Source organism: Rhea pennata, chromosome 2 (genome assembly GCF_028389875.1).
Source record: "Rhea pennata isolate bPtePen1 chromosome 2, bPtePen1.pri, whole genome shotgun sequence".
Classification (NCBI taxonomy): Eukaryota; Metazoa; Chordata; class Aves; order Rheiformes; family Rheidae; genus Rhea; species Rhea pennata.
In genome coordinates this window covers 16,514,251-16,539,460 of record NC_084664.1, presented here as the reverse complement: position 1 = coordinate 16,539,460, position 25,210 = coordinate 16,514,251, and the positions used below count along the sequence as shown (strand labels likewise).

Sequence of the window (25,210 nt, the reverse complement as noted above, 5' to 3'; positions counted from 1 at the left end):
CAAATTAAAGAAAAATGTCACTTGTTCTTTGTTACTGTTAACACATCCTCCTCCTCCTCCAGCCCCCTCCGCCCCTCAGTTTTTAATACCCTTGATACTTCTCTCAAATTCTGCGCTACAACTTGAGCAAAATGTTTGTTTTCCAATATTACCTAACAGTCTGCAGAGTTGCACTTCAAAATCCACTTGTAAATCTACCTCCAGAGGCTGCACATTAACTCCTTTCCTACTGTGCTAATAAATAGCATTAGCGTTCTTAAAAACGGACTAAATGTTCCAGGCTTTCAGATGCCCATAGAAAAAGTTTTCACATTAAGGGTATTCATTTTTTCCTCTGATTTTGTACCAAACTGTTTAGCTTGGTAAATCCTGCTGCCTATGTACAAATGCATACAACCACCAATAAACAGCTAACAAGTTTATTTGATACCATCCAATTCTAGTCAGGTATGGCAACACATACATTCACTCAGGCATATTTCAAGCACTCTTTTGATGGGCCCATTTTCAGAGAACTGGGTTATACTGTTTTTGCAGGAAAAACAGAACAAGGAAAATAAATGAAAATATCTTTCCTAGGAATCAGTTACAAAGGTAACAGTGGGCTGATATTTGTATTTACCTAAATAGTAGTTGTGTTTTCTTCGAATTCTCTCTGAATTTCACACAGCTTTCATAAAATAAGCAGCTTTGCAACAAGAAACCTAGTATACGCAAACAATTTCCCTTACCATGCACCAGTTTAAACCAGTATGCATAATCGTGTGTCTGCCAGGGGTGATAAAAAACATACATCAATGTGCTGAACAAAATCTGCAATCTACATGCTCTCCATGAAATATTTTATTCCTGCATACTTTTAATTTTCCCAAAGCATTAACATGTGCTGTACATGAAATGGTCTCCCTACTGTTAGCAAGTGTATGCTGCCTACCTGTTCTGCAGCTGTTAAAATTAGAGAAGCTTCAAGCTACTGGCTCTACAAACATTACAAATTGTAATATATACCATTTGGCTACAACACTACACACTTGTTTGCTTCACTGGGTTCCAAGTCTTGGAACTCGAGCACAGAGTCTTGAAGAAAAAGTCATTAAAAAAAAAAAAAAAGAGGAATTGCACGGCTTCCTGATTTAGAGCAGAGGCACCTAGAAGCCATTCCAAAACCAAACTAAATCTTATACTAGAAAAAGTAAAGTCTTCCATTAAAACTGAGCCCAAAATACTAAGTTTAGCTCCAAGAGAATCATTCATACATGTGAAGTATAAACTTAGCTAGAACTGTCATTTCAGCTGTGATTTTGAGGACTCCATCCACTTTTTTATGCAGTGACAAATCACATTTGGTACAGAAAGGTGTTTGAAGAGGAGTAGGGAGGACAAAGGAGCAGTAAACGGACCTCAGAACTGCTCAAGCTAAACTAACACGTACAGGCGCACACTGTGCCTTCTCCAGCCAAGTCTGGTCCACCGGCTCCTCAGCACCGCAGACGACGTTCTGAACTGACAGCTCGAAAGCTTAAGTCAGAACCCAATAAAGCCTTTTCTGAGCAACTAAGTCAAATCTGGACACCGAAAATTTCCTCCTTTTCCATTAAAACTACTCCTTTTCAATAAGAAAAGCTATTGAAAAATAAAGGAAACCAAAGGCTGAGTCTTAATATTCTGGGCAGCAGATTCATTTTCATTACAGCTGTTTTTGTTTTGCCCATTTATGTTCCTCTTGGACATTTTTCATCACAGAGGCCACCCATTTATAGGTCTTTCTCCATTCTCCCAAGTCTACATTCATTTTGCTTCGCTTTTCCTTACATCTACAAAAAGGGAGCTTCCAATCCAATTCGCTGGTATTGGATTCTGTGCTAAAATTTCACTACTGCAAAATAATTCGCAATTTCAATGAATCCTGGGGTTGACCACTGCAAATTTACAGAAACCAGTAAGTCACCACTCTCCAACTCCAATTTCAGTTCCTCCCTACTGACACCCATACTCCTCACGCAGCAGCAGTGCAGTAGCCCAAGCAGAAAGGGCTGCAACGAAGCAAATGGGGGAGAGGCAGGAGGGCAACAACAGAGAGGTTGTCCCCTGCTTGCGTAAGCAAATCTGTCACTGTATAGTCCACACGAGACCATCAGGAATATGCCCTAAGAATGCACAGAAAACTGCTTCTGTATTTCTAGTTCTCAGTTATTTTCAGACTAAACTCCCTACTTGGCACTGGACCGAGATTAAATGTGAGCTTTATAGTGCCTTCAGTACTGTCCTCCATCCTTCAAACACAGCAGTACATCCCTGCTGTAACCATGCACAACTTCTCCTTAATTGAAGCATTACAGCATCAACAGAGCAGTTAAAGGAATAAGCCCACTATGTAATATTACTACTACTTCTACTTTTAAAATAGAATTTTTAGTTTATCCAGTACCACTGGCTAAACACTGCATAGACTTTCCTGATAAAATGTTTTATTTTGTTTATCTGCAACCTGAGAAGTGTATTTACACTTGATGCTTCCAAAAATTAAGATATTCAGATATTAAATATCAATATACCTTATATGAGAACTATGATCACATCCATAATTCTTGAATTTGAATCCTGATTATGCTCCATAGCATGAACTGAAGTACAGGAAATTCCCAATTATAAATAAAATGGCTTCACACAAACATTGAACTAACACTACTTAAAATATTCCAAGGATAATAAGAAAAAGACTATTACTTCACAAAGTTATCAGATAGACCTTGATTTTACTCGATATTTACACACAAAGATGCAGAAGAAAAATGAGATTCAGAAGTCAGTGCATGCTGGTTTCTTACAGAAAGGCAGAGATAGTCAGCATTGCAGCACGCTGTTTAACTCGCTCATACCTTATCGTTGGTGTCCAACACGATTGTACTGTGCCTCCATTTTGTTAAAACTATTGGTTCTTGTAGTCTCCTGTCCAGACTCCTACTCTTTATTATATCTCTTTGCTGCTGCGGTGAAGCATTATACTAAAGAAAAGGGCGGGGGGGGGGGGGGAGGGGGAGAGAGAGGGAGGAAAAAAAAGATCATTCTGTAAGTAGAATCCAATTCATACAAAAACTGGACCATTTATACATCTTAATAGTACTACCTTTCAGATTCCTGATTTCACCCAACAGGGGGAAAACCAGTCTTCCTTTTATTCTGCATTTAGCATTCAGATCTAACTTGTCTGCAGTAGTCTTCTCTGAGGTAGTAATTAAAAATGGCCTGGCAGGAGAGTACTGTGTTTCCCCAGAGAGATGTTTGATTTCTGGTGTAACACCCTACCACCAGTTCTCTAACTAACCAGCACACTGAGAACCACCAAGAAACTATAATCTTTCCAGTCACTATACAATTAGAATTACTACGGAGTTTAAACATTCAGTCTTCATTGCGCAAACAGTACTCTACCACCTGTTGAGCTCTTGTATAAGAAAAGAAAAATCCGGTAATTTTACAGTAAATCCTGTAGAGAGTTATGACCGGCTGTTGTGGATGCAATTCTCTTTGATTTAAGGTTTGGCATGCGTAGGAAGGAAATATTAGGCAGTGGGGACTTCCTTTTTCAGAATGGACTACACCAAACCACTAAGAAGGACTTGTTGCTGTGGAATGTACAGAACGTAAATATTTAGCAGGAAATAATTTTAAGATTTAGGGGAGCTATAAAAGCAGAAGAGACAATGGATATAGCAGAATAGAGCTTTCTAGTAATGCTACAGCATCTAAAGATGCACAAGTTGAGAAACTGAAGACCGCGAGAAGGACCCTACATTTCATTTGATCTCAGGACTACAGCAAACTTATCAGCTGTATAGCCAATTTAAATGATCACTTCCAACATTCATGTAGCATTATAAAAAGTTATGGAAATGTTTACAACAAAGTTTAATGTTGAAAATACAATCAAGAAGAGAGCATTGATAAGTTCCTCTCCCCTTCGCCCCAAACAAGTTAGTAAAAATATCATTCTTCCTATTTACATTCTTTAGTATTAGGAGATTAAAAACTGCACACTGAAAGAAGTAGGAGTCAGTATTTGAGGAGTCAAATAAGGGACTAGACTACATTGGATAAGACGTAACATAGGAAAGCAGAGGGTTTTTATTAAAAAAGGCTAACACATTAACCTTTAAAAGCATGCTGAATTCTACAGTGTTGCTAATAATTTACTGCAGTAACCTCAGAGTCTCACATCTTCAAAGACAGAACAATGCACATGTACAAAATATGGTGAGATTAAAGCTAAATAATATAATGAAGCTGTATTTAGTACTCAAGTCAAGAGCCAACATTATTACTGCCTGTCATGGTAAACACTGTGCTTGTGTTAAAAGCTTTGTACTTTATTATGAATAGAGCTCCAATAAGTCAATAGATACTTAAATGATAAATAATAATTTTAGTGGTTCATTCATATTATTTCAACATGTGTAACAGTAATAAAATACTCCTAATTGAAGTGATCTTGTAGTACAAAAAATAAAATTTGGTAGTTCTTTTACAGACACAAATGTATTGTCATCACTGTATAGATTCGTATCTGAAATTGCACTGACATCTTATTTGCATTGGGTTCAGCACATTTACATTCAGAAAACAGCTGCTATGTTACAATGGTGAGATGCATAGAACTCATAGTTTATTTCCCTTTTTCCCATCCTTCAAGCTGCAGGGTATCTAATATTAGTTTACTTTCCTGTTATGGAAGTATCCACCCTGTAGGTAACTCAAACTGCATCACCAAGCTAAGCATTATGCAGCAGAATTGCCCATATTACAACTAAAACCTAAGTAATTTTCACTGAAATTATGCTTAAGTCACTGCAAACAGTGTTCTTTGCAGCAGTTCTAGAGTATTTAAGTGATCAGGTCAAATATTTCTTGCTATGAAGCAGAACTATCTATTTATCTCAGAATTATTTATGCATTTCAGTGACACTGGTGATATCACTTAAGGAAGTGCAGAGTGGATGAAGGATTTCCATAACTTAAATTTGAACTCAAAGAATCAATAATTGATTATGAAGCAATTTATCTTGAATTTAAATCTATGTTAAGGGTTGTAATATGGGCATAACCTAATTTCAGGTGATCTATATTTAAAAGGTACTTTTGATAACATCACAAGCCTTCAGGAGTTTACTCAGCTAACGGACTACCACATCCTGAAGGGGTAAGGACTTGCACAGCAATACAAAATTCCAATTTTACAAACTTACTTAGCAAGAAAGTAAATGAACTCATCAACAAAGCACAGCTATCAATTCAGAAACACAGAGCCCTGCATCTTAGCAGCTTAAATACTTTGCACTGGTGATATAAATGGTGTTAATAACCTGACAAATTTAAGGGGAACATTTGCCATTTTTTACCTATTTTTTCACAATATGGGTGTCAAGTAAACATTTTTCACTCGAGTGTTTATGCTTTCTTTCCTTTCTCATTAGCAGTAACAGAATACACTACTGGGGGAAATAAATCAGAAAAAGCTTACGTATTTCTGGACTCAAGCCAAGACTCAACCTTTAAAATAGATAGGTTCTGATTTCTTAAGAGAATTCAGATGGGATACAGGTATTATTTGAGACTCTGCATTGGCCAACTGAACTAGCCATCCTCTAGATCCCACTGACTGAAGAGATCTGAGTGACCAGGTCAGATGCCTACACTTCGATGAATACCTTCCTCTACTCTTTAATCTCAGTTTATCTTCAGTGTTCCTAGCTCAAAATACCTTGCAGAACAGTTTCAGGTCAGATTCCTTTATTAACACTCTACAGCAGTGCTGCCGCAGAAACTGCTTTGTTACGGGCACTTACTGTGATATTTCCAACATTTTATCAACAAAACTAAGTGAGGAAGTTGGGCTCCCCCTCTCCCATTGGGATGGTGCTTCCCTAACTAAGCAGACTTTCTATGCATAAACTTTGGCACAGTCTTTGAGGCAGGTTTGGCATGGGTCATTCATTTTAACAAAATTGACATGTTCCAGATCATGTACTGCCTAGTAGCATGGTCACTGTGACACCACTTGCCTTAATCCCACACCACAAGAAAGTGCTGCTATTCTCTTACTTCTACAGCTTTTGATAATCTGGCACAGAGTTCCAAATATGTACATTACTATTTCTTGAAAACTCTTCATCAAACACTATTTTGGTGCCCTCACATTAATCCCTCTAGCACAGAACCTCAGTTTGCTCCCTATTTCACTGCCACTTTCTTTCAACAGTGACAACATTGTTAAATTGCTCATGATCTGTCCACATACACTAAGTAACACAAACTTCTTGTTATAACAGGTCTTGGTGTAGGGAAAAGTGTTGCAAGTTTAGGTCACACCAGGTTATTCCCATTGATGAATTAATTCAACAACTTCATCAGCTACTTAAAAGCTTTCTTTGCTCAGTTTAGATTTTTTTTAAACCCTCTCAACGGGATTTATATTAAATTTTAACCTGACAATGTGGCATGGATCAAGGCTCTGTCCTAGCCTGAGTGAAATAATAAAACACCTCTGAGTTACTTGTAGCAGTTCTCCCCATTCTTATGGGGATGATACAGATCTATCAGCTTTAAGAAAAAAAAAAGATTCCTCTGTTTGCATTAGCATCAACCACAGCCAAATGAAAGGAACTGGAGGGGTGCGGGGCGGGGGGGGGGGGGGGGGAGAGGTGAAAGGAAAAAAGAGTGGGAAGCAATTGAGAAAAAGACTTGGTAAGTTAAACACAGAAAAATAGAAAATACAAATGAGGGGGGCAATACTACCTTCTTAATCTTATCTCAGGTTTGTCATAATACACAACTGTAGTTACTACAGTTTTGCCCTTAAAAAACTCACAAACCTCCCATCAGCTGAGACGGTCTCAACCTTCTCAGAACAAACCAACTTTTACAACAACAATGTGAAGATTATTCATTGCTGTTAAAGATAAGGTTTGGTGTATTGACCTGTAGTAGATACTACTGCCAACACACATGATGCATTGCCTCAAATCAAGTAGCGCTGCTCAGAACAGGACCAGTTTACACATTGATAGCAGTAACAATTACTTTTATATACACCAGAAGAAATTTAGGTGTACTTGTTACCTTTCATATCTGTTGTAAAGCAGCACACATTAAAATCCTGCGATCAAGCACAGGTTCAGTGCTTTGCATCCTACCTGTGGAAGGAGTAATCATAATAGCTAGCGTTGTGCTGTGATATTTTCAAAAATAACAAAATTACTATGTATGGAGTAGTCTTCAAGAATAATGTTCAAATAAATTTGAACTTTATTTTTGAATATCACTAGTTTACTTCTTACTCAGTAGTCCTAAAACCTTTCAGGCTTATTTGAGTGAATAGCTTATGTATCTAAAACAATGAAGTATCCTAACAATTTTCATGCAGACTGACCATATAACATCTGGGATAATTCTACAATTAAAAAAAATCCTGCTATCCAAATGATAGCCTTAATGCTTAGAACTGCGTAATTACAAGTGACAGTTAAAGTCATTCATTTCTGCCTGAAACTGGATTCTAATATAAACTAACAGCTGATAAAGTAAACACAGCTCTTCCCCCCCTCCTCAGCAAATGAAAAAATGGCCAACAGACACCAAATTCTCAAGAAGAGTTGCTTCCATCTGAGATGAGAAGCATTTGCCTTGTCATAGGATCTACTACACTGCATCAGCCCAGAGATCCACACAGTGCAGCATCCAACCTCTACAAACATCTATAATCAAGCATAGTACCTACGCCTATTACTTTAGAGTCAAATACATCCTCAGTTCAGTGGTTTGATATTACATAAATTTTTGCAACTGGAAGATTGTCCAAGAACTATATGTGCATCCTGGTATCATCAGGAATTACAGCACCTCCATGAACAGAAGAGCCTTTAAGATCAAAAGTGACATTGTTTATCAGTTTAAGATCTGACAGGCCCTTAATAGCAAGGCTTAAAGTAAAATTCCTATTGGGAGCTGGAAAACAGCCCAAGGACTTACTCTAGCCGCTCCATGCACCACCTAGTATTGAAATGCCTCCAGATGAAGACAGACAGCGTCTTATGCAAGCTGCTGGAAGGAAGGAAGACTACAGAGCTCCTTTTTCTGTATAGCTCCCAGCAGCCAGCAGATCAGAAGCTTTATGAAACAATGTGCTGTTTAGCAGGCACGGCTTGGTGCACCCTCCATCCATTTAGATGGTCAGTTTTGGAACCAATTCAAAAGGGGCATTTACAATAACCTTGTGAAAGAGTACTCCAGATTTATTAGTCATTGAGTGAAAAACACCATCTTAAGCTTGCCTCTTTTTCCAGGCAGTACATCTCCATTAAATCTTTCCTCGTATGGAAACCGTTACACACTTCAAATAATCCTTAACACCCTGTTTTGTACTTGTACAACTACATACTTATTGAAATGCAGAGACTAGAATTGCATGTAATGCTGAAGATATAGGTGTATCAAACTTTAGAAATAGCGTATTTTTTCGTAGGATTTTTTTTTCTGTTTTTCCCCCCTCCGTAGTATTTCATAATGATCATTTAGCTCAACATGCCTACATATATATGACCATAAAATCGGTAAGGTTGGAAGGGACCTCTGCTGGTCATCTAGTCCAACCCTCAAACGAGTGGCCCACATGGGGCTCAAACTCACAACCTTGATATTATTAGCATAATGCTCTAAGCAACTGAGCTAAACTTAACTACTTGGATAAAATTGCTATTTCCAGAAAAATACTACGTCTCAAAAAAGTAGTAATTGCTTTAGAGCCTGTCAATGTACATCTTCAGTTCAGTGCGCTACTCTGCATTTGCAGGTACTGAATTCGATGCATCATTCTACCAGTCAGCCAGTACTGTGAGACCTTTCCACTAATCTTCTAGTCAGTTTTGATTCTGACCTCCCTGAACCACACCATACAAGTAGATTTTTTTTTTACATTAGTCCACAATCCAAAACTTTTTACAAATGACTTTGACAAATTTGACATTTTAAAAATGACAAAAAAGAAAAAGAGAAGACATGATTACATAAAATAACAGAATACTTCCAATCAATGCCAAAATCTGCTTTTCCTTCAGATCTGCAATTACTTCCTCTGACTCTTTAATACGTTTTTGCCATGCCAGTAAGCTTGATCAATCTTTTCAATCTTTTGTGGGCTTGACTAAAATCTGACAACTAATCTGCCTTACATCATCTTTACTTTTAGTATGTTAGTACTTTTACTATGTTTTTCAAAGCAAAGACCACAGTTGAAACACTGAAGGCAACAGTGGCATGGCAGTCACTGCACATGGCTTTGAGACATCACCGCCTGCACACAGTCAGAGATCACACGCGAAGTAAAAGTAAAAAAGTACAAAGTGAAGCTAAATACTTCACTTTACACAAAGTTAAAAAAAAATGAGTGACACAAAGTTCACAGTTCACCATTTTTTTCTTTTAAAAGAAAAATAAAGCTCCATTTGCAGTGTAATTATGCAGCTGGCATGTTTGCTGCTAAAAGAGCCTCCTTAGAAGGACTTACCTGTCACTAGCCTAAAGATCTGATGGTTCCACCCACACAAAGAAAGTTACAATACACCTGACCTGATAGACTGGAAACCAACTTAATCTGCACTATGCAACAGCGTAGAAAAATACATTGGCAGGACTGCAATTGAAGCGCTGATCATAGTAGATTTTTTTAAAAAAAAAAAAACAATCCTGTTTTTAAGCAGGACCTTAGCTCATTTGTACTGCTGAAAAGAGCAACAGGAGATGGCACCAAACTGATAGGCTTAGCTCTATAATCGATCTAATGCAAAGGGTTTAATGAGTAAGAATACATTATTGCTTTGCAGCTATTCCAACATACAGAAACGAGTTAACTACCAAACTGTACTTCTCACTAGTTATTTAGCTGGGTATTTTCACATTGCCTTTCTCTTCATCTCTATTTTCTTTCTTCATTTGACTGCATGATCTCTTCCTGATACTACTAGCATCTTGTTTATCTCTCACAATTTTTCACTAACACACTGTGTGTGCATTTAGTTCCCAACTTGGGAAGTCATTGACCCAAGTATCGGAACAGAGATCTCTGAGCTCTTAACACTAACCGTTAACAGTGAATTAATAGACTACTGGTCTAACAAGATATCCAAAAATAAAAGCTCCTCTACCCGTGCTTCCTTTGTGGATACAGTGAGAGCAGCTAATGCTACACTAACTTTTAAGAGAAATGCAATCATGATATCACAGTTTGTGTAAATACTTAACAGCAAAAGCTATGATTTCGCTCTGATGCTTATAACCATCTTCTTTCCAAGTCTGCTTTTGAACTAGCAAACTCAGTCAGAGGATGCCTGTAACTATACCATCACGCTGTATGTGAGCCTAGGAACACATTTTGAAAACCTAATAATCCACGTTTCATTTTTATTAGGCTGTCCTCTCTCCTCCCCCTTTCTGAGATATTTTTTCCCCAATATTTATTACATAGTTTTCCTTGCTCTTTGTCATTGATGAATTTTTAATTTAGAAATTAGACAGTTCTCATTTCTAAGATCAATTTAATTTTCCCCTTAATATTGATTACTCATTTGTATGAACTATAAAACTCAGATTAGAAAACTATTAGGTTTCTGAAATAGCCTACGTCATTCCTCAATATGATTTAGATATTATTCATTCTCTATGTAAGAAGTAAAGCTATTTTATCATAGTGAAGTATTTACAAAAGAACTTATAGACGCTGTTTTATTTTCTTTTTTTTAAAAAAAAAAAAAAAGAACTGACCACTGAATTCAGCAGAATGCATACAGGAAAGCAGAGTGTTTGGTAAAGTTCACCGTAGGCAGTAGGTAAATATTATTATCCAGTTTAAAGAATAATTCAGTATGTTCTTCAGTTCCACTACAAAAACCCAGGTCACACTCTTAAAGTCTTAACAGAACTTCCAAGTGCTGTCAAAGCTACTCCCTTCAAAACGCCGTTTTTAGCTGGAGGCATTGTGCTCACTTCGTATACGGGACTGGAAGGGTTTCTATGAGACTCTCTTAAAGCTAATTGTTTTTCAGCTATTTTTTCCACAGGAAATGTATGCCCCCTCAACTTTTTTAAACACACATAAGAATACTGGAGGTGTTATTCCACAGTGTGGGTGTATTTACTTTTACATATACACAGTTATATGCTATAATAGTATACTATTTTAATAGTATAATGCTAGCTAAACTAATACATCATTTGCTAGAAACTTTCAGATAATTTTTAGTTCTAAGTGATTTCCAGATGGTGTAAAAGATCAAACAAAAGCCTCTTTTCTCCCGCTTTCATAGCCATATATGATCATGCAAGTCCATTGGTTTATTTCACAACAAGTCTTGAAAGGTAATATATGAACTAAAAATGTTGGGGGAAAAAGTGACTTAGAGTATTAATATAGACTGCATCTCGTTTCTTCTTAAAGATTTTTTTCTTCAAAGCAGCTCTGTAGTCTACATTGTCTTTCCAATCCATTTGTTCCTAAACTTTGGAATCCGCTTCAGAGAGTTTTTCAAGAGACTAATCTACAGACACTAACATTTCTATTGTATATTCTTCAGCCACACAATTATATAAACTAGCCAAAACTTTTGCTGAAATTTTCAGTCTACTCTACAACATTTAAAATTAAAAGCTAGGGATTTCAGGCAATACACAAGCCATTGGCCTGTAATCCAGAAATCAATTTCTCATTTACTTCTATTAACCTTCTATTTGTGGCCACCCAAGATTTAGTAGTTTCAAGATCATTTAATAAATTATATATATATATATATATATATATATATATATATATTTCTGCCCAAATAACTCCTTTTCCTTGAAAATTATTCAAGAGTAACAGTTGATGATTTTCGTATAAACAAGAACTAAAGCATGCAAGACCACAAACAGAACTGGGCTGATTTTCATTCTGTTGGGGTCACTAATACAAGGGAACCTTAGGGGTAGAGTTCGAAGCACTGGACTACAGTGCATAAGTGCACCATCACTAAATCTTGCCTCTTTATACTAATACGCCTCAGACAACAGCTCTGGATTATCTGTGTGACCTCTTGCAGCTGGATTAAAGCCAACTCAAATCAACCATAATTCACATCCAAAACTGTTTTAGCAGAAAGCACCTTTGTCACAGTCAAAACTTTGTGTTACAAAAGCAACAAAGACCCTGGAGACCAGGAAGAAAGTCTGGAGAAAGACGGACTTCTCCTTGGTCATGCAGGATCAGGTTAGAGATCATGCAGGAAAACTTGACGTCCACAAGTCCACGGGCCTGATGGGATACACCCATGAGTGCTGAGGGAGCTGGTGGATGTCATTCCTAGGCCACTCTAAATCATCTTTGAAAGGATGAGGAAAGGAGAGGTGCCTGAGGACTGGAAGAAAGCAAATGTCACTCCAGTCTTCAAAAATGGCAAGGAGGAGGACCCAGGAAACTGTGCCAGTCAGCCTCACCTCCATTCCTGGAAAGGTGATGGAACAGATCATCCTGGATGCCATCTTTAAGCACGTGAAGGATAAGAACATGATTAGGAGTAGTCAGCAGGTATTCACAAAGGGGAAATCATGCTTAACCAATCCGATAGCCTATGATGGAACAACTAGTTGGCTGAATGATGGGAAAGCAGTGGATGTTGTCTATCTTGACTTCGGTAAGGCTTTTGACACCGTCTCCCATAACGTCCTTACAGGCGAGCTCAGGAAGCATGGGCTAAATGAATAGACAGTGAGGTGGATTGAGAACTGGCTTAAAAGCAGAGCTCAGAAGGTTGTGATCAGTGGCACAAAATCTAGTTAGAGGCCTGTAGATAGCAGTGTCCCCTAGGGGTTAATACTGGGTCCAGACTTGTTCAGCTTCATCAGTGACCTGGATGAAGGGATGGAGTGGACCCTCAGCAAGTTTGTGATGATACAGAACTGTGAGGAGTGGCTGATACCCCTGAGGGCTGTGCTGCCATTCAGAGGGACCTCAACAGGCTGGAGAGATGTGCAGAGAGGAACCTTGTAGTTAAACACGGGCAAGTGCAGGGTCCTCCACCTAGGGAGGAATAACCCCATGCACCAATACAGGCTGAGGGCTGACCTGCTAGAAAGCAGCTCTGCAGAGAAGGACCTGGGAGTGCTGGTGGATGACAAGTTAACCATGAGCCAGCAATGTGCCCTTGTGGTCAAGAAAGCCAATGGTCTCCTGGGGTGCATCAGGAAGAGTGTTGCCAGCAGGTCAAGGGAGGCAATCCTCCCCTCTGGAGTACTGTGTCCAGTTCCGGGCTCCCCAGGACAAGAGAGACATGGAGCTACTGGAGAAAGTCCAGCATAGGGCTACAAAGATGATCAGTGGGCTGGGGCACCTGCCCTATGAGGAACGGCTGCGAGAGCTGGGCCTCTTCAGCCTGGGGAAGAGAAGACTGAGCAGGGATCTTATCAATGTGTACAAGTACCTGAAGGGAGGGTGTCAAGGGGACAGGGACAAACTCTTTTCAGTTGTCCCGTGTGACAGGACAAGAGGCAAAGGGCAGAAATTGAAGCACAGGAAGTTCTGCCTGAACGTGAGGGGGAATTTCTTCACTGTGAGAGTGACGGAGCACTGGAACAGGTTGCCCAGAGAGGTTGTGGAGTCTCCTTCTCTGGAGATAGTCAAGGCCCGCCCGGATGCAACCCTGTCTAACATGCTGTAGGTGACCCTTGCTGAGCTGGGAAGTTGGACTAGATGACCTCCAGAGGTCCCTTCCAACCTTACTGATTCTATGATTCTACGATTCTAAAGCACTACTCAGATGATGAAGGGATTGGAGCATCTGTCCTATGAGGAAAGGCTGAGAGAGCTGACTGTTCAGTCCAAAGAAGAGAAGACTGAGGGATCTTATCAAGACTTATAAGTATCCAAAGGGAGGGCATAGAGAAGACAAGGGGCAGGTTCATTTCAGCAGTGCCCAGCAACAGGGCAAGAGGCAACAGGCACAACAAACATAGGAAGCTCCACCTGAATATAAGGAAGAACTTCTTTCCTGCAAAAGTGACAGAGCACTGGAACAGGTTGTCCAGAGAGGCTGCAGAGTCTCCTTCTCTGGAGATACTCAAAAACCTGCCTGGACACAATCCTGTGCAATGTGTTCTAGGTGACCCTGCTTGAGCAGGAGTTTTGACTAGATCTCTAGAACTCCCTTCCAACCTCCACCATTCTGTGAATGAAGTATCCAAGACATTGTTTCCAAATAACAACTTAAATTATGCACAATGAACTAGTAATTCCTTTTGGTAGAACAGGTTCTACCAAAATTTAAGACCTGTAATGAAGCAGCTAATCAATAACTATGTAACTTTTAAAACCAATAGTTACAGATACATTGTTAGGTTTACAGATGTCACAAAATTTAAAATACTTAACACATCATGCTGACATAAGAGAATCCATAAAAATAAGTTAACTTTTAAGTGACTTGGATACAAATTCTTTTGTTGATATAACAAAAATTCTAGTACATAGTTTCATTCATAAATCAGTTTAAAAGTAGTGTTTTCATAATATCTGCGGAAAACATTTATAGACAAATGCAAATTTATAGACATTGACCTCTAAGGGGAAATGCCTTAGGACACTGATTTTTCAACTGATGAAATAAAATAATTGAGCAACATGTTCTTTTGTTTACTTATCACACACTTGTATGTGAATTACTTTTTATTGTCGTATTTTATTTAGCATTGAGCAAACATCCTAGTACCAAGAAAAATGTATACCACTACATTATTATGACAAGTGCCCTAGTTTTTGAAAGTGAAAAGGAGAATTAAATAATTAGGTACATCATAACACTACCAAGTCTCCCTCGCTCTGCCAATTACCTACAAAAGCTCCGTTTTCATTCCAAACTAATATCACAACGTATTTGTAGTAAAACTATCAGTGTCATCCTCAAAAGTGTATCCACAAGATACTAGACAAGCCTGTCGAAACTTTTGGTTTTCAACCTCTTCGCACAATAAAAATAAAACACTATTATAAGATTCAAGCAACCAAATTTAGAAATACACGACAAAAACGTATTTTAGGAGGTACTAAAAACAGACAGCTTTTCAAAAACATTTTATAGTTAAACAAACAAATCAAAAACTCAACCTATTTCCCCCTATATAACCTGTGATTATTACAGCAAAACCACAGATATACTGTAGCCTTACATCAAAAACTCTGTTCAGTGGAGATCCAAGATCTTCCCTGATATCTTAATATTGTTATATAAAGGTATTCACGTCTTTTAGTATACTGTGTTTCTCTTCACAATCAGAAATTCCCACAAAAATGCCAGAAATAACTGAAGACAATGTGTAAGTCCTCCTGTTGTAAGGAACTCCCCAAAAGATCTCACAGAACACGTACTGGGGAGGGAGGAAAAAAATCCCAAGGTGCCCAAGTTTATTTTTTAGGTCACTCACCTTAGGTAACTCCCATTCCGATCGAGATCCATCAGCACTGTAGTAGTACGGTCTGCCTTGTTCATCTGCATGTTTTATCCACTGCAGAAACAAACGTGATGGTAAGAAATGTAATGAGAGTCAGTCATAACATAGGAAATCTGATAGTCTCAAGGTAAAGAAGCAACAATAGCAACCCACTGAACATTTCAGTTCCTTGAATCAGATTCACTATTTTTTCACTCTGTAACCTCCTAGAAAATAGTCCTGCAATATCATAGTTAACTCAAAGTGTTGATGACTCACATAACCTACCTAAAGAAGTTGTGATAAAAAGGTATTTTTCAAAAGATTACATATCAAACATTTCTCAACATTATGATGTCAATTTAAGCAAGCAGGCTTTGCACCAAATCTGTGTCAAGACTTTATATGTAGAATTACAAAATTACAGGAAGCTCAATCAAGTCTCCGATAAGGCTAACTAGCAAGCTGCTGATAATGAGATTACTACACAACTTGTTAAACAATTCAATGTTGATAATAACAATAGGCACTTGAGATGCAGTTCCTAATGCAGTTATGAAGGAGATAAGAAGGTTACAGAAATAATTGCATTATCAAATTCAGTTCTGCTCTATAAACAACTCCCAGAACCACACAAGAATCATCACCTAGTTCTGCAGAAGAGACAGAATTGTAATGGGCAAAGGTCTACAAAATGATCATATAAAAATATCCACATGAACACTCACAGCACGGCTCTTAGGTTAAATAGGTTTCACAAGGGTTATCTTCCAATAAATTATTTGTGATAGGAAATACTGCTTTTATCAATCTCAGTGCAATTTAAAAAAAAAATTTTTTTACATGTTTCCCTAACCAGAGGTACATGCTGTACGTTTTTAGCACAACTAGATTAAGCAGGATAAAAAAAATACAAAATTCTTTGGGAAAAAACCCTACATACTTGCGGATTGTTTGAAAAATCCATTAAAAGACTGCACCCACTGCCAACAGGGGTAAGTCATCTGAAAACTGACATAAAACACAACTACTTAAAAGCTTCTTAAAAAAAAAAGACGATGACGACTTGCATACTCAACTCTAACTGGAGAAGAGTTAGTGCTATAGCATGGTAAATGTATCACTATTTCAAATGACACTTTTTGAAGATTAAAAACACAACTTTTGTAAACAATAAAAAAACCAGACTACTACAAATATGAATATGACCGTCATTTTTCATACATGGAAGAAATTTTTGTGACATGCTCAGAATCACAGAAAGTTGTCAGCAGCAATTAGGTAATTAGAATATAAATCTGACGATACTGCTGTTAACTGATGTCTAAATTTGACTACATCCAAAAACACTACCGAAAGACTCTTAAAAAAGATGCAGGACAAAATTGATAATAAAGCAGTATTATTTTCCATTTGAAACCACCCTATCTGGAAGCCATATGCAGAAAAGAACAACTCCTCTAAGAAACAATAAGAGGCATTGGTAGGAACTTCAGTCCTCAAGTGTAACAAAGAGGATGGGGGAAAAAAATGATAGTATGTTCATTTAAAATGATCTGATACCCAAATGGAAATAAGAAAACTTTCACTGAACAGGAAGGAAAGGAGGGGGAAAAAAAGGAAAAAAAAAAAAAAAAAGCTCTGCATATTTACAAATAAAAGAAGGCACCACTGAGGAATTTTTTCTGTTCCTAGAAATAAAATCTCTATGTCTAACAGTGAATTTATTGAAAGGATTTAGAACAGTTGTGATGAGAAGAAGGAAAAAGTACCTTTTCATTAGTATAGTCATTGGTATATAAGGTTTGACCATGTTCATCCAACTCTTCTGACCAACCCTTTGGAGGAGAACCATACTGACTATCTGACTGGCTGTAACAAGAACTGTGGTCGTTTTCTTCTGATGAAAGAGGCTACAAGTAGTCAGAAACACACAAGGCAGGTTTAAGAGTGAAAATGCTTTAAAATCTGAAAGATCAAAGATTATTTGGCTAGAAAGAGAATAGTAGTGATTTGCAGGGAGTTCACACTTTTATATCTTACATTGGAAAATAAGAGATGCATTTTTAAAGTACAGAAATATTTGGTAACTGCTAGGTAATCCAAAACATTTTCAGAGCAACTAAGATTATAGTGATATAGCTTTACCTGTTCCAGGACACCAGCTTTCAACAACTCAAATTCATACTACGCCATACAACAGTTTGGAAAAAGTTTGGAGTGAAAGCTAGTTGATTTCAATCTAAATTTTATTCCCATAAATTTAGATTACTGAATGATGAAGAGTTAGCTTTAATAACCTAGATTGCACAGAGAAGTTGGAAGACCTGATGCCTTGGTCTTCCGGCAACATTCCTGTTGTTCATACCTAAATCCTTTTCATTCCTTCCCAAACAGTATGCAAAAATACAATAAACATTAAGGATAAACAGATGTATCTGGAATTTTAAGTTAAGTCCCAACACTTCACAGTACTTGTGTAACGCATCCTAAAGTATTAGGAATTTGCACACTCATTCTTTCAACTCTGACAGATGGGACAAGGAACAACTGAAAAGACAGCCAGTATACCAAGTGAAGTCACAAGCATCTGAGCTGTAAGATTATTTTGTGAAGGTAGGAGTTAACGTTAAAAAAAAAAACAAACAAACAAACAAGCTTGACATGAAAAGTAAAAAGAAATGATTTAGAGCACACATCCCAGACGCCTTCTGTCCCCTAATGTTCCTCGTTCATCTCTGTGCTGATCTAACGCAGTATTATTGGAAGCATCCGTTCCACGCATCAAGAGTCTTCCTGCACGCGTTTCGTCTCCGACAACAATAGTATCGCAACACCACGAGCACAATCTCCCAAGAAACTCGGGGCAGATTTCCTTTCGTGCTATCTTGCTCCTAGGAGCAACTAACTTGCTCCTAACAGCATGTATAACTGTTAAGAGGGAACACATCCTGCTATTCAAAACGGTGATAGTTAAATATGGACAAAAGTTCTACAAGACAAGCATAAGGGTTGGAAGGAAAACCGCAAGGCGGGCGAAAGACTATTCTGATTTTAAGCTATACAAGAAGTCCTCTCCTGAAAAGTCTGTGTTATCCAAAAAAAAAAAAAAATAAAAAAAGAATCAATTGTGTGCCAAAAATTCAGATTTCAGTCAGTCTCCCCCCCTCCCCCCAAGGACTAAGAATTCAGTAAGATTTCCATATGATTACTACTTTTTTTTTTTTTTTTTTTTTTTTTTTTTTTTAAGTCTTGTCTTTCAGAGTAGCTTACACCTTGCATAAGGGAGACTCCCTAAATATACCGAAGCTTGCTTGTCAAGCACAGCAAAACCTAAAGGAAGTCTTTCAGTCACTAATAAAGTAACATGAAAGATGTAAATGTCTTCAAGGACATACAGAACGTGAGCATGTATTAATGCCATATTTCTTGCACATGGGGTAACCAAGGTCTGAAATGCTAATTTTAAACATGGGGTAAGGGAGTCCTCAATCACCTTTTTATAGTTAAAGAATTCAATCTGAGAAACTAATAATACTACTGGCCTGATTTGAACAGCTGTTTCAAAAGATAGCTATAGTATATGCACATAATTTACATTATGTTTTAATAAGTAAATATCATGTGCACATTTGTTCAGAAGTAGGACTTCAGACTTTTCTATTTGCAGAAATTACTGCCAAACAACATAATGCATTTTTACTTGCCTCTTCCAAGCAACTTCTGACACTAAAGTACCACCATACATATTTAATATTAAAACAGAAGGCTCACAAGTGAAAATTCTGCTGGGGGGGGGGCGGATTTTGTTGGATAAGAAGGATTGTTAATGTGCATCTATCTGCAACGTATTTGTATAATAATAGTCTTGCTGTTCCAAGCCTTAACTAATCCCACCTACTATACAATCTAGGAATTTAACCTTTGCAAATCTAAAACATGAACAAAATTCCTACGTTATTACTAAGTTTATCAAGCCAAGGCTTTGTTTATCCCTCAGCTAGCAGGACAACTGCTACAGCTGCTTAAATGGGCATTAAAGAGAACTCTGGCTAAACCAGACAACAATTTTCCATTTCACTTTCAACACTTCAGTATTAACTACCTATATGCTCTTCACCTCGCTGTCACTTAATACATCCCCCATGCTTCTTCCCAGAGTCTCCTTCTTGGTGGCACCATACCACACCTCACTGAAACCATCATGTGCAGCCCGCCACCAAACCCTGCACCTCCTAACGACGCAGCTATGGGACTAAAGCTCCCTACAAGAACACCCCCAGGTCATCATCTCTACCATCTTTCTTGTCATTTTTTCCTTTACATGGGAAATTCTTCAGGGCATATAGCACCTAAAAAAAAGGAAACACTCTCAGGAGACAGTTCTGGTCTCCCTTCTATCGTTTAACCTGTCTAGATTTTAAAGTGCTCCTATTATTGGGGGGGGGGGGGGTGGAGATTACTCAAAACTGAAGAATTTATCATCACTCCAACATATTTTGCTTGATCTTGAAACAAACAAACAAACAATTAAAATATATTTTGGTCACATATTAATTTAAAGGTAATTCTGTTGCTTTTCTACAGATTATGCATTTCACTGATCTCTACTTCACATTACAGTTGCCTAGGTACATCTCAGAGCTTTGCCCTTCTACTCAGATATGCCAACACATCTCATTTCACATACATGCGGTCCACCTTAATTAAATCAATTTACTGTCTGACAGATTTCTCCTAATTAATATTTCAGCAGGCTTTCTTTCCTCAAATACATTAAGTTCAGTACCTCTGAAATATTTTATCCATAACTCCAAATCTTTCATAATTTCCTATATTCCCTACCATTAGGTCTTCACCATTTTCCCCCTAAATCGTAAATAATTGCCACAATTTACAGCTGTTTCCTTTGTGTCATCTGTTAAGTCATCAACTTCCTTGTCAAAATTGAATACAATTTTATCTGTTACTAGTTATCCAAAAAATTCCATTTCTTAATAATGACGTTTAAGACCAATTACAAGCTACTTCAGGTTCTAATATTTTTAAATTACAAATAGTCCTCAGATTTACTCATCTTACCATCTGGTATCTAATAAAATATAAGCTGCCCAGTTCTCTGAGGACAAGTTATTAGAGATACAACTGGCTTTTAACATTCCTGCGTATTCTTCTACTACTAAATCTGAAGTGATTGAAGATAACTCAGACTAGTCCTGTAAAAGCTAATTTAACTTACTCTGCTAAAATAAATTATGTAAGTTTTTACTAGTTATTACGAAGACTGGAAATTTGGTAAACAAAATTATCTGAAAGTCAAATGCATTAGGCACCACAAATTGAAGAACTGAGCTGTTTGCAAAATAAGATACGGGCAGTAAAAATCAGGGTTTCTGAACATGCAACCACATGATGAAGTACAGAGGTACAAATAAGGCAGTCAAATGCCTCATTTGCAGATGAGAGGCAGAGAAGGGACAAAGACGGACTGGAAGTCCTCTCCATGAGGAGAGGGAAGAACCACGACAAAAGAAAAGTTGCATTCATTGTGAGGAATGCAATCCCCAAAGCAATCGTCTTGCCCATAATAAGAACCAAGGCCTTACACAGCAATAGGTTGAGTGAGAAATTAATAGACAATTGGTAGAGATGGCAAAGTGGTAGTTAGAAACACTTCAGAAATTTCACTGTTGCTGCCAATAGCCAAAGACAGGCCACCAAGACTGCCGAAGCGCTTGCAAATGCCAACGAAAGGGGGGTTCTTTTCCCCATTCTTACTCATTTCTGGCACTAGTGACCAGAGATAGACTTCTAAAACAGGACTCTTAGCAATCTAAAATTTTAAGGCAGTTCAAAATTAAATTTTAAAACTACACAAAAACAGTCACTCCAGAGGGAATCTGTCTAAACTACATATATTTTTAAAGGGTATACAAAAGTGAAGCAAGTGGCAGACTTATGGATAGATGTTTGCTTTGTCTTTCAATCAGGAAGCTAATTAGCCTAAGTATTGTTTAAATACAAGAGTACTATTTTAAGCATAGTTAAATAGTAATCTGCATCTCTCAACTATTACTTTATCTGAACTATCACAGATAAATTAACACCATTGCCTGGCTCTCCCTAGCAACCCGCTGCACACCATGGATCTGTACTTTAGAAAAACTATCCTGAACAATCTTTTAAAGTAAATAGCTTTGCATTAAGTTTAAACTGTCTTAAGCAAGATCTGTGGCAAACCAGGACAATAGAAGAAGCTTTCAAAAGTACCTCATGGACCAAAGATTTAGAGTAAAAAAGGTTTGCATAAATGACAAAAGAAATCCATTGACCTACTCAGTGTTTATTGTCTGAATGCAATCTCTCCAAAAGCTCCTTAGCCAGACTGACAAAAGCTGGGATAAATGCCTTCCACCTCCCCTTCTCTTCCAAGCATTTGCACCATTGGACCAAGACACTTGGCTACACAGACCTTCGATCATCGCAATTTTAAAGTTTTAAGATACCTAGATATCATTCACAGAATGAAGAACAGGGTTTTCTCAAAGCTAACTTAAAAATTTTCTTAACAAAATATTGCTCCTTTAACTGCCTCTTCTCTTGGCTGAAGAATCTGTAAATTCAAATCTCCTAAGCAAATGCTAAGATAAAATGCCATAACAAGTCATACAATCAAACTCGCTTTTTTCTATTCACTAAGATTATTCCACCTCTAAGAACTTACGAATGGAATATGATTCAGGTCTGAGCAGTCACATATATCTGCCCCTCCACCAGTTCCCCTCCCTCAAGAGAAATATTCAGATGCCCTTTCCATTCCTCCCCAAAAATGCTGCTTCCGGAAGCACTGTCACACTCGGAGTCCTGCATACACTGAGAAAGAGAACGCGCTCCTGGGCACAGAAGTTACACTGGTCTCATTCCATTACCAAACAGAATCCTATTAGGTTCAAAGTTTCCCACTAGTTCCTGTCTTTCATTAAAAGAAAAACTGCAATACTCAGCTGAGGAGCTGTACAGCATTTCCATAACTATAATACTGATGTTTTGGATCTCTTGCACACGTCACATACTCATTATTGCACACGGAAGTGAATAAAAAGATAAATTGTTTATGTTTACTACTTCATATCAAGCCACATGACTGAAGACAAATGAAGACACTCCTTGAAATCTCAAAATTCAGCGATATGTGATTGGAAATTAAACCATTATCAAAATCCATAGAAAAACAGTAGTCATATGCATTACAAGCTCATTGTTTGCGATCTCCAAAAGAACTACCTCATGATCTGCATGGCTCTGGGAATCCCCTTTATTTATGCTCGCATCTCGGGCCCAACGTGGAGGTTTCCAGGTTCGTTCCTGTGTTCCTCTGTTGTAGTAATAATAGCGTCCTGTAGTATCTTTATGGGTTTCCCATTCCCCATTTATTTGGACTGGAGCACTTGTAGGTAGTGGAGGAAGTGCAGACTGAGATATTTTCAGTTCTTGTAAATTAGCATAAACTGGTGAATCAGGCCTCCCTTGGATTGGTGGAGTTGTTGGCTATTAAGAGAAGAAATGCATTAATAAAGAGCAAATGAGTTTTGCAATGCTCCCTTGTAAGTCAAAATACCTTATGCAGTAAAACAAACCAACAAACTCCCTTTCTTTTTGTTGTTACATATAGAAGAATAAAAAACTACAAGACATTGGTACATGAAAACATTAGGCTGTTAACTATAAGGTTAACATCACAAGCTATATCTACTTAATACTGAAACAATTTCAGCATTTCTCCAGATGACAGTTGATTATTTCATATCTATTAAAAAGCATAATTCACTGGAATCAAAATAACTGCATGCTTGTCTTGGTAGAAAACTTCAGCTTTACAGTTCAAGTATTGCTCAGTGGCTGTAAGTAAAGCGATCTTGTTCAAGACAAAGTGTACTGTTTCTTAGATGTCACTTGTTAAGCAAAGATGGTCCCCCAACCTTCTCCCCTCCTGCTATATAGATGATGGTTAATACATAGCACCGTATCTACAGCACTTCTATCTTATCAGCAAGATCTAAACCAACAGTTTAGTTTAAAAGATGAGCACAATGTTGCAACTAAAACTCTGGAAAACACCTGGATGGCTTACCTGTAAGCCTTTCCAAGTAGATGCTCATTGAGAAATACTTTATACAATATCACTAACAGCGTTCTGATTACCACTCCTTTCTTACAGAAATTAAGTGACTACTCTGCCTAATTTTATCCATACATACGCACACAAGTAGAATGGAAAATACCTACGAGAAAATAAAAAAATCAATTACAGTGCCTCATTAATAGAGTTGAAGAGACATGAAGGTCAGCAAAAAACATGGTTAAATGTCTGCGGCACTTGCCAAAACTATGAGTACTTTTAAGTAAGTTAAAGAGCATTAAGGGGAAAAAAGTACACTTTCTGGTGTTCAGTTTTTAAAACAGACTACAAAAACATATAAAAGACATCACACAGAATGTAATAGCATCTGTTCTCACTGGACTGTGATAAGACTATGTTCAGTAACAAGCTGCTTCCAAGTTGTATAAAGTTTCCTGTTAATGCACAACTATTTCACTATTTTAGGGCATGCTATATAGGAGCTCTAATGGAAGCAATAATATAATTTATATTATTCCTTCCCTCTACTTAGTTTTAAAACTAAGCCTTGCTGGAAGCAAGTCCTTGTCCCTTCTTGTTGCCTCTTTCAAAGGAAAAGAACATCCCGCTTTACATAAAAGTTCTTTTAATTATGTTTTTTTAAACATTAAAACCAATCTGCTAATCTAGGCCACATCTAATCATAAATTATTGGGGTTTGCTCAGGCAAGACAGCATATTGTACCACATACCCAGATATAAGCTGATTGCACCACAGCTCTAACCAAATATGGGCAATACCCACAGCCAAAAGGGGAAATTGCTACAGAGGAACTTAATGAGATTAAAACAGGCACAGACTTGTTTTGTGCTTTTAAAAAAGGAAAGAAACTCACTAGATAGAGATATAGCAAGTACAGTATGTTTAGCAGAACACAAGGCAAATCATAGAAAAAAATAATGAAAAGTTGCCCCAGTGGCAAAACTAGTGAGCCAAAAAAAACCAAAAAGAGTATCCACTCCTGCCCAACTCAGAGGAAAAAAAAGGAAAAGTTACAAAACTTGATAGAAACAGTAGAACTTTTTTTTTTTTTTTAATGTATAAGAAGAAAGAATCACCCTACTACCTTCAGAGATGAGTGGATCGCCTTGGATGCTGTGAGGATAACTTTGATCAGCTTCCTAAGGACACCACTCAAAGCTTCTACTAGGCTGCACAGTCTCTGCATCGGTTTCCTAACAGGCTTGAGGAGCTGCATTTCCCATGTAAATTGTGCTGCCATTACTGGGCTTGTCACTGGAAACAACATACACCTGGCACTGGAGAATATGCAAACCTCTAGATTCTTTCCCTTTTTAAAGGAAGTGGCAAAAGCAACATTAGTAAGTGCTCTTACTGCTACCTATACATTTTACTAAAATCTGAAAAAAAAAATAGCGGCAAATGAATAAAGAGTTGATTGATTCAGTATCTTCCACAGAAAGGACAATGAGAAAACTTTTTCTCTGCCTAGCTCGTGTTTACTAGTTGCCCTTTTTTAAAAAAACTAAGGGAACAAAGAGCATTATTAAAGTAACAATTCTTGGTAT

The 25,210-nt window shown here is 37.6% G+C and overlaps 1 protein-coding gene across 8 annotated transcripts in view; it reads right to left on the bottom strand.

Moving 5' to 3' along the window:
• The window catches only part of ARHGAP12 (Rho GTPase activating protein 12), an 86,080-nt gene that overhangs the window by 27,425 nt on the left and 33,445 nt on the right, over positions 1-25,210 (bottom strand). For 6 of the 8 annotated variants that reach the window (XR_009957556.1, XM_062568944.1, XM_062568945.1 and 3 more), the window contains 4 exons: positions 22,786-23,049; positions 17,274-17,414; positions 15,496-15,576; positions 2,880-3,005 (listed from right to left, as the gene is read on the bottom strand). Coding sequence is in view for 7 of the 8 variants with exons in the window: in XM_062568944.1 (XP_062424928.1) it covers positions 2,880-3,005; positions 15,496-15,576; positions 17,274-17,414; positions 22,786-23,049 (612 nt within the window). In the remaining variant the exon portion in view is untranslated. The remainder of the gene's footprint in view (positions 1-2,879; positions 3,006-15,495; positions 15,577-17,273; positions 17,415-22,785; positions 23,050-25,210) is intronic. The other 2 variants (XM_062568942.1, XM_062568943.1) reach the window with 2 other exon arrangements.